General features: G+C 43.6%; 2 protein-coding genes across 3 annotated transcripts; one reads left to right on the forward strand and one right to left on the reverse strand.

Annotated features, from left to right (window-relative positions):
• The first annotated feature begins 319 nt into the window (after nt 1-319).
• Nucleotides 320-4,066, forward strand: LOC143485990 (galectin-related protein A). The gene is made up of 4 exons (XM_076985754.1): nt 320-488; nt 915-1,003; nt 1,852-2,047; nt 2,858-4,066. Exons 1-4 carry the CDS (start codon nt 462-464, stop codon nt 2,999-3,001), a joined length of 456 nt encoding a protein of 151 aa, XP_076841869.1. The 5' UTR covers nt 320-461; the 3' UTR covers nt 3,002-4,066.
• Nucleotides 4,013-8,441, reverse strand: plek2 (pleckstrin 2). 2 transcript variants are annotated; one of them, XM_076985753.1, is made up of 9 exons: nt 8,264-8,441; nt 7,998-8,162; nt 6,757-6,944; nt 6,460-6,551; nt 6,110-6,297; nt 5,728-5,829; nt 5,401-5,484; nt 5,008-5,026; nt 4,013-4,648 (listed from the first exon to the last, which is right to left on the reverse strand). In XM_076985753.1, exons 1-9 carry the CDS (start codon nt 8,318-8,320, stop codon nt 4,521-4,523), a joined length of 1,023 nt encoding a protein of 340 aa, XP_076841868.1. In that variant the 5' UTR covers nt 8,321-8,441; the 3' UTR covers nt 4,013-4,520. The 2 variants fall into 2 exon arrangements, with proteins under 2 accessions (XP_076841868.1, XP_076841867.1); XM_076985752.1 differs by having other exon boundaries at nt 4,948-5,026; nt 8,264-8,437.
• Nucleotides 8,442-9,911: the final 1,470 nt, after the last annotated feature.

Genomic DNA, 9,911 nt, shown 5'->3' on the forward strand with positions numbered 1-9,911 from the left:
CTACTACTACTACTACTAATAATAATAATAATAATAATAATAATAATATAATAATAATAATAATAATATAATAATAATAATAATAATAATAAGAAGAAGAAGAAGAAGAAGAAGAAGAAGAATTATAAGAATAAAAAATAATTATACACATTATTATTATTATTATTATTATTATTATTATTATTATTATTATTATTATTTCAGTGAGGTTAAGCCTCGTCGATGTCTTTGTCATCACTACCTGGGCTTCGTTGTCTACCTTTGTCACACAAACCGCTGGTCAGCGTGAGGCGGTTTCCCGGGAAACGCAGAGGCGCGAGGCAGCTAGGCGGGGTTTGCAGCTCCATTAGAATAGACTAGACTCCAATAGACGCGCGCGCGTCTCAATGACAGCTAGTGTCGTATCAGAAAACATACAGTCCGGGTTTTAGTAGAATAAAAAATAGGTCCAAGACAAGAACATGACAGACATGGAAAATATACGAAATGTAAGTAAGCCTAATGCATTTTTATGGAAAAACAAGTAGGCTACAGATATTTCGGCCTGTGCATGAGTCCAGACATGCGCGTTGTTTTATTGAAATAATCAGGAATTTTACATAAGGTTGAAGCAGTGTGTTTAAATATTACCAATAGTCTAGTGTTCACCGTGTGCCTGTTCCGTGTTCAGCTGTACCATTGAACTACAGATTTGTAAGTGTGACAGACTAATCAATCAACCTTGTTTTTTACGCAGGATTAAACTAGCCGGGTTGGCACATCTTCCGTTATCCCTTCACGTTTTTATTCATGGCGTGTTGGCCTGTCCGCTCACATAGATGTTGGCCATGAAAGCATTTGAACGATCGCAACGGAACACAAAATCTACCGGTGGTCTTGTCGTGCCATGTGTCTCGCTATGTCTTTGTCTGCAGGATGAGGGCTACGTCGGGGAGATCAAAGGGGGCCTGCGTCCATCTATGAGATTGGTGGTGATGGGTATTGTTCACAAACAGCCGAAGAGGTACGACCCGGGCGTCCCGGGCACTTTGAGCGGTTTCTCTTTTGGCGTCTTTTAAGTCGCCCGGCGTGCATCGCGCTCGAGACGCGCCCGGTACGCCGTGGGCGTGCACCCGGAGACGCGCGAGCGGCACACACAATGCGTTGATTGTGCCGCACGACCAACCAACTATTCTGATTCAGCGGGGCTGGTCAGCATGCCGACGAGTAACGGCAACAGTCCTGGTAGAAAACCACAAAAGAGTCAGAAATTTACAAAAAAAACGATTAAACTACAGATAGTGGCAGCTCAAACGCAGTGTGGGAACTGGAAATGACCAGACTGTCTCAGCATTGCGGCGTGGGAAAAGTGCATGTCCCGTGAAGACTTGGTCGGCCAGATGCTATAAGAGATATGCCTACAATTTTATCCTTATTTGGGAATTAAACGGAACACTAGGTTTTTTGAACTGGTGACCTGACAACTCATTCACCGCCGTCTATTAAATGACACAAACATTCCCGCTGTCTTTTCCTCTACAGCATCGTCTGTGTGAACTCTTTAATCTTGGTTGAATGCTGCGAATGCAACAACAGACATGTTGGTGTAAACGTTATTTCTTAAAACAACATGATGTTCCTGTATCCCTGTTAATTCTTATAACAATATGATTATTTTTTGGTGTGTGAGATAAATTACATATCCAGCAGAGGGAGCAATTGTTGTGTAAAGATAAAATGTCAGTATCCAGTAAAATACAGTGCTGTCTTGACCTTCTCAACGAACGCTTAATATTTATCGGTGCTCTCTGTCCTCGTATAGTGGCTTTTGACTTTTTCAGTTACCTTTGACCCCTCTGCCTGTCCCTGCAGCATGGTGGTGACGCTGTCCTGCTCATCCCGGGCAGAGAGCGAGGAGGAGGAGAAGGAGGAAGGAGACGTGGGCCTGCAGCTAACAGTGAGCTTCGGTCAGAAGTCTGTGCTCCGTAACTCCCGATTGGCTGGACAGTGGGGAGCCACAGAAAGCGCAATCTCCTTCTTCCCATTCGCTGCCGGAGAGTCATTTAAGGTAAAGAGGCGCTTTCCATTGGCTGGCGGAGAGGAAGGTGTAGGGACACGTCCCACAGCCTCTACGGCCCCCTCCAAGATGTCAAAGATAGTTGTGCTACATTTTGCGTTTATATCAAAAAGTGATGAAGAACCACCGAATGTAGCACTTTGCAAAAACAGACCGTTGGAAAAAAAAAAACCATGACTGGCTCTGTGTTTGATGTAGTCTAGAACCATGTTTCCGCAGTGTGTGCAGGTGTGTGTGCAGGGAGTCCTGTCATTGTGACCCACGCAGGGCCATGTTATTGTGTTTGCCTTTTTCTTTTCAAAGTTTATACAAGATTGCACAACAGTGCTAATGTATGACTTTGCATGTCTTATTTTGTATGACTTATGTATGTCTTTTGTCTTATATATGTGGTATATCTTATTTTGTGTGTCTTATGTATGTGGTATGTCTAATGTATGTGGTATGTCATTTTCACTCTCTCTTTCTCTCTCTCTCTCTCTCTTTCCCTCTCTCTCTCTCTCTCTCTCTCTCTCTCTCTCTCTCTCTCTCTCTCTCTCTCTCTCTCTCTCTCTCTCCCCCCAGTGCATTTTGCCTTGGATAGATGCTTTTCTGTCTCCTTACTCTTTCAAGTGTCATGTGCATTATGGGTCTGTGGTGAGGGTTCATCCCCTCTCCTCTGTCTCCACCTCTGTCTCTCCTCTGTCTCTCCTCTGTCTCTGCCTCTGTCTCTGCCTCTGTCTCTCCTGTCTCTCCTCTGTCTCTGCCTTTGTCTCTCCTCTGTCTCTGCCTCTGTCTCTCCTCTGTCTCTGTCTCTCTCAGATGGAGATCGTTTGCGAGCACCAGCAGTTCCGTATCCTGGTGGACGGCCAGCCGCTGTGTGGCTTCTCCCACAGAGTGACCCGGCTGGCGTCCCTCACTTCCTTACGAGTCTTCGGAGACCTGCAGCTCACAAAGGTCGCCTGAGAGCGAGCCTCACCACGGCAATACCACAGCAACGCCACAACACCCATTCATTAATAGACCCATCCTTTTTTAACTTATAATCACCAGTGTTTTTATAAGTCTCACAGCAGAGGTGTAGTGTTTATACTTTGAGCTGTGGCAGTGTGAGTGTCTCAAGAAACTCTTTCCTTAGTGATTTTGCTTTTAAACCTGCATTGTCGATTTTCACCAGTGAACACTCCACACTGAGCAGCACTGTCAAAGTGCAAAACACTGATGGCAATATCTCAGTAATGTGCAGAAATGTTTGAACAGGAAGCAGTGCTCTGAATAATACATACTGGTTTTAAAGTTGAGTGGCTGATCAGTTTTCAGTGCCTACCTTCTCCTAAGGTATGAATGACAAAGTCAAATTTACATACATCCCCCAAGTTTTTACGTGTTGGCTGCAGTCAGTAGTGGTCACAAATATTCAGGCCTCTTAGAACACGTTTGAAATGACTGATTTGTCCTGATGCAGATAAACATGCAAAACTGCATTTTTAATTAGAATTACACTAATTAAACGAACCAAACTATTATTCAGCTATCCTTTAAATGATCTAATTTCATTGATTCATTTCTATCAGTACGAATGGTAGATGTAGTTCGTGAAGTCCCAATCGACTATTACTGCCTTGGATTTACTCATTACTGTGGCTCTTTCAAATAACAAGAGAAGTGCCTTCATGAGTGTCTGTGCTTTCGCTCACTGAATGAAAAACCTAGACATACATCTGAATCGTTTTAGTGAGTCTCTTTAAGAGACTGGTCAAACAATAGCTTGCATGGCATTGTTTAAGTTAAGAAGGTGGTGCGTATCTATTGTAGACACCCCTCTAGGATTTGAGTACAGGGATTCTAGCTAGGCTTTGAAGTTAAGATATGCTGCATTACAGTTTGAATATGTTCATTAGAAATTTTGTTTGTATGTTAAATGCACAGGTCATAGATCTGACTGCTTTAAGGAGAAGCAAAAAAAAAGGACAAAAATTGATTCAACGTGCTCTATATTTGCAATATTCAAACAATAAAAGTATAAGGGCATTTTTGCAAATCGTTCACGTGTTGGTTGATTTACACCGTTGGAACAAGGTGGCATTTTGGTGAGTGTAATACATGAGTGAAATTGGTTCATAATGTCTGACACAACTTCCTTTACAATTCTTGTAAAACAAAGGCAGACAGTGAAATTAAGCTCATTTATTAAAAGCTCATTTTGAAAAGCTAGTTACCCCCAACACTTTGAGAGACATCACAAATCACAAATTCAGTCACTTACATAAAGTGTCAGTAAGCTACAAATGACAGTGAAAGAAAACCAATAAATAATTTAGTAATACTGAGATTTAGCACAGTGTAAAACATTAGATATTTATATAAATATGTATAGTAAAAATATATTTACACAAAAAAGTGCTTAAAAAAGAAGCGTTCTCCTAGCGTTGTGCTAACATCATTAGCCCTGCATCATGGCTTGGCTAATGGCTAAACTGGTGCTTTAGGTGTGCCTTTTAATGGCTTCAATCCACTCCATCTTCTCCTGTCTCGTGGGTGCCTGAATGAAGTAATGTTTATCTGTCTGAGTGATGATCTTAAACAGGTTCCCTTGGACATTGCCCTTCACACCTGCACATGACAACGGCACAGTTAGAATTTACCCTCGGCAAACACTCTGCAAATATTACCCCACTACCGTGGCAACCAAACCTGAATCATGTCTAGGTATTTGGACATGTCTGTTCTCATAACAGCAATTCTAAGACAGATTTTTTTATGATAACCCAAAGCAATAAAAACAGAATTCATGCTGCATTTTAATTGCTTGGTATTGATAATCTACCTGTAATGGCACAATTATGCTAATTCATCTCTCTCTCTCTCTCTCTCTCTCACACACACACACACACACACACACACACACAAACCTGAAGGAACACCGTTATCATCCAGGGAAGAAACCAGGCAGCCACGTAGGGAGAACCCACCTGCTGGACTGAGGTCATCCTGAATCAGGTCGTCACAGGAAAGTGTCAAGTCAGCACAACCAAGACTAGCAGTAGTGAGATCACAGCAGATTTGCTAAATCATACAATCTGGGCTTCTTGCTTTTATGTGTACGCTTTATTCAAGTGCTACTTAGCAAGATCTGAAATATTTAAATCACCAACAAGGTTAAACTAACATTCACCGCTCTGGATTTTGCTGTGAATTAGACCTGCAGGCCAGATCAGATCACTGGGTACTCTGGTGTTACTTTAGAGTTTGGCGTGTACTCATCTCTAAGACGTACGAGGTGCTATAAGAGATATGAGTGCACTTTTTTTACACGCCTGATCCGTGCGGTGAGCTGTAACATCTGCAGAAGCTCTCACTCTCACCTTGCTGGGGTCATAATAGTGCAAGAAGCCCGGATCTGCCCTCAACACGAACAGACGTACTTTCCAGTTTTTAACCTTGTGTCCCTGAAACACACACACACACACACACACACACACACACACACACACACACACATTCACATGTGAGTGACGGATGGCAAAAGCACAAGCGCGTATCCTTCATATTAAGCACTGCAAATCAGTAAATTAGGCCTGCTGCTGTCAGCTGTAACCACTCAGTCGTGACCCAACCTGAATTCCCGTCTGGGCTTTGTTTCAGAAACATTCTGCTCCCTGCTACGCGTCGGAAGTGAGCCTTGCCCTTACCTGTTTGAGCAGGTAGCCTCTTCTCTGCACCTTCCCGCTCATTTCCACAGCACACACAGATTTCTCAGACTTCACACTGCCTCGTTTCTTAAAGCTCTCAGCCTGGTGGTGCGCGCGCACACACACACACACACACACACACACACACCACACACACATCAATTTTTTGTTTAGTGTGACTTATGACTTGTTAGAAAACAAATTATTACCACGATTTATGCTTTTAATAAATTGACTCTGCCAGAAAAGAACAGTAGGAGATGAGAGAAAAAGGAGAGGAGAGGAGAGGAGAGGAGAAGAGAGGGGAGGAGAGGAACACAGGAGAGGAGAAGAGGGGAGGAGAAGAGAGGGGAGTAGAGGAGATGCGTGGCTAGGGACGTACGAAGCTGTAAAGTGCGGTGGAGTCGTCGAGGAACTGCTCTCCCAGGGCGGCGCTGTGCTCAGCGAACACACTCCTGACCCCGACGGCCCTCAGACAGCCCTCGTCCAGCAGGGCGGAGGCCAGCGTCACAGCCTCCACCCTCGTTAGAGCCAGGTGCATGAACACCAACCAGTCCACCACCGTCGACCCTGCACGCGCCCCCACCCACATGCACACACAAAGATTTTCTTCTACCACATGATGGTGAAATATATTGTAAAGTTATATATTGTATTTAGTTTGTGAAAGATGCTTCATTACATTTAATATTATGTAATGTTATTATTATTATCAGCGCCATATCTGCAGACCTGAAAAGCAGTTGATGTAGGTGCAGCCCTGTTCCACGTGACTGCTCAGTTTAATACCACTGTGGACATCGTACATGGAGTCCACCACCTGACTGAGGAGAAGAGACACAAACACGGACGACGCGTAACTGATTACAACCTGGAAACTGCTCGTAAGCGTTTTCAGCTGACTGCCACATGTGCACAGCCAAACACAGCCTGAGCAAACACGGCTGATGTTTTTGTAGAAGGAAATTTGAGCTGTTTTAATCTTGCTGCTGTGGGAACACGGTGGCGTGACTTCGAACGTCCTCTCACCTGAGGTTGACGTTGTGGAGCTGCAGTGATTTTGAGCTTCTGCTCGAGGGCGCAGGGACAGTCTTAGTGCCACTGGGGAGCTTCTGCACTGCTGCACCAATCACTGCGGCCCACTCGTCACGCTCCTCCCTTGAACACGCCTCCAGGAAGTGATCCTCTGAAGTGTTGGTCTTCAATCTGAGAACCAGCTGTGTTGGAGATACACGTTGTGTTTACTATGACAAACACATTCAGCTCCTGCTCTCACTCACTCTCACTCTGTCTTTTCCCCTCCATCCCTTTCTCTCTCTCTCTCTCTCTCTCTCTCTATCTCCCCATGTGTAAAAACCCCTTTAATCCAATAAGGAACAACAAAGCAATCTGTAGTTCTAGTGAAATCAAACACACAACACTTCCTGGGCAGCTACCGCAGTAGAGTGTTAAGGTTCACCTCATGTTGAACCTGTTTACCTTGAGCACTGAGATTTTGTTGTTGTCATAAAGATATTAGGAACACGTTGTTATGAAGAACTGCATGTGGTCTAGTTTGTGTGGCCTCCATGTTTTCTTACTGGTTACATGGGTAATCTCTGTCTTTATCTGGGGCAAGCAAACCACAAGAAGGGATGCCGTAGTTACTGGTTACTCCCTCGGGAATAAATAGCTAAATAAATGATGACACGCCTTAGCAAGAGAATGATGGATTACGGATTATGGAGTACAGGTAGGGTCCAGAGTCATTTATTTTGCACATGTGTTACCTTTCAGTTGTGAATTGGAGCACAGGCAAACTCAGGAACAGAAATGGATATGTGAGGTAGACACACAATAACCGATTCGTAGGATGTATAAGGCATTCTAGTGACAATTAAGTGAAGAAATTCATGATTGCCTGATCTAATGATTATATTATATTATAGGCAGATTATATTATATTATATAAATAACTCTGATTGATGGACTTTAGCAAAATACATACATTCTGTGTGTATTTTTGAGCAGTGTGACAAAAAAACCTTAATATTCCAGGACTAAGATTTTTAAAAATAATTCAGCATTCATTTAGCTTAGGAATGGAAAACATGTGCAATGTAATGTAAAAAATAAAAATACGGCGCCTTAGTGCCCCCATACCCCATAAATCCATAAAATTACTGACATGGCAGATTTGGACAGGACTAAAATCCACGAGGGACCGGGCGATAGGCTACTGCCCCAACTCCCAATCTTACACTAATCCGACGACAGAAACGTTTACTTACCGGTCTCGTGTCGTATTCCAGGTAAGGACAGGTAATCTCACATCCGGTTAAAGGTATGGTCCCGCGATGACAGTTGTCTCGTTTCCCCCCTTCATATCGATAATAAAGCAGTTTATCTGCTTTAAGAACGAACCACCGGACCTTCCAGTTGTGAACTACGTGGCCCTGACAAGAACAACATAGACATGATGTTTAAATTCAGGAAGGAAGGTATTAAAAAGCATCTATTAAACCTGTACACAGCAACGAACCTGTCTGCGACTTACCCTCTTCACCAAAAATCCTTCTTTAAGAATTGAGCTGTCCTGCTTGCTCGTGTCCATGTCAAATTTCGTCTGCCCTGGGAACGTTTTGCGCCTGTTTTATAAGCCGCATCTGGCGTCACCGCCCGGTTCACACCCTGACGGCGGATTTTGGCGCCCTGAGGCGTGGAAACACCTGGGCAGGTGAGGTGATACACGCCTCTACCTGGGAAGCGAGTCGCAAGAGGGTCAAGGGTCTCACGTTGACTCATTTAAGGGGGGAGGGAAGTCTAGACCAAGACTAGTTAGAACCAGTAAAGGAGACGTTTTAGAGTAGGATTTGGGCGCAGGTAACACTCGTGAATCACGGCGAAGAGGACTGAGTCATGGACGTATGGTGGCCTTGTGTGATGAAAGCGGCTATTCATCGTAGTGATGATGGCTGTGCTTTTGTAGATAACCCTAAACGATAGTAACTTTAGTCAGGCCCTCAATGAGAGGATATGGAGTTTTGCCTATAGAAATACTTGATAGTTACAATGGATTTGAAATTAAGATGGTACTATAATGTTTATGCATGATTTAGAAAATATGAAAATTCTTATACAGTCCTCCAGTTTTCGGGGCTATTACTGGTTTCAATTGACTGTCCGTTTTTTCTTGGCCAGGAATTTCACACACAAAAACCTTTACTAGGTTTTTACTAAAAACAAGAACAGCTCCTCAAGACAGTAACGCAAATCTTAAATCCCGTACACTTAACCAACACGACACAATTCATGCTTTGTTCCTTAAAGTATGGTTGGCTAAATCTCGATACGAACTAACGAGGTGTAAGATTTTAGTTAAATGTCTTCAGTCCCCGGAGAGCCCACCAGCCTGTTGCGCTTATAGGCACCGCTAGGGGGCGCAAGAGCTCTGCGATATGCACTCACTATTCGAATTAAATCAAATCAAGTTAAATCAACAGAGGTCACAAACAGACCAGTGATGAACGGGGTTGACTTACATAGTTACACGTGGACTACGGTCTTTAATAGTTAGATTCACTTAGCGTACTTCATAATGTAATAAGTACGCTAAGGTTAAGTGAAATAAATAGGTGGTATTTATGTGAATATGAAGTGAGCATGACTATGAAAGATTTGCCATTTCTTTAAGTAGTATGATATCAGCAGTGATCTGACATATTCTAGAGATTTGAGCTAATCTGTGTGTGTTTGAGAACTCACGGGGACACTGCTAGAGTCGCAGGCGCACGCACGCTCGCTCGCACGCACGCACGCACCGTCTGGTGGAATTCGGATCCGGTAGACGAAGCGCTTAACCAGGACACGGCCCTAATGCGCTTTTGATTAAAAGCTTTCTTCTACACACAAATCTACGTTTCATCCCTATTGCTCACAGCTGTATGTGTGCGAGCGCATTCAGGAGAACATTTGTAAACTGGAGCAAAGCTGAAGAGACGCGTTAGTGGAAATATCTCACGTAGTTTCCAAAGCTTTTGTGAATGTCCTAGCAACGCAGCAGAAACGGGCCGGTTCTCACGCGCAATCTCATGGATCTGTAGAGACGTGAGCACCGTTATTAGACTACATATCAATCATTTTCAAAGTTGTACGGCATGAAGAAGTGCGCGTCTGTGTGCAGGTGAACGGATATCTCTTGATCG

Source organism: Brachyhypopomus gauderio, unplaced genomic scaffold (assembly GCF_052324685.1).
Source record: "Brachyhypopomus gauderio isolate BG-103 unplaced genomic scaffold, BGAUD_0.2 sc43, whole genome shotgun sequence".
Classification (NCBI taxonomy): Eukaryota; Metazoa; Chordata; class Actinopteri; order Gymnotiformes; family Hypopomidae; genus Brachyhypopomus; species Brachyhypopomus gauderio.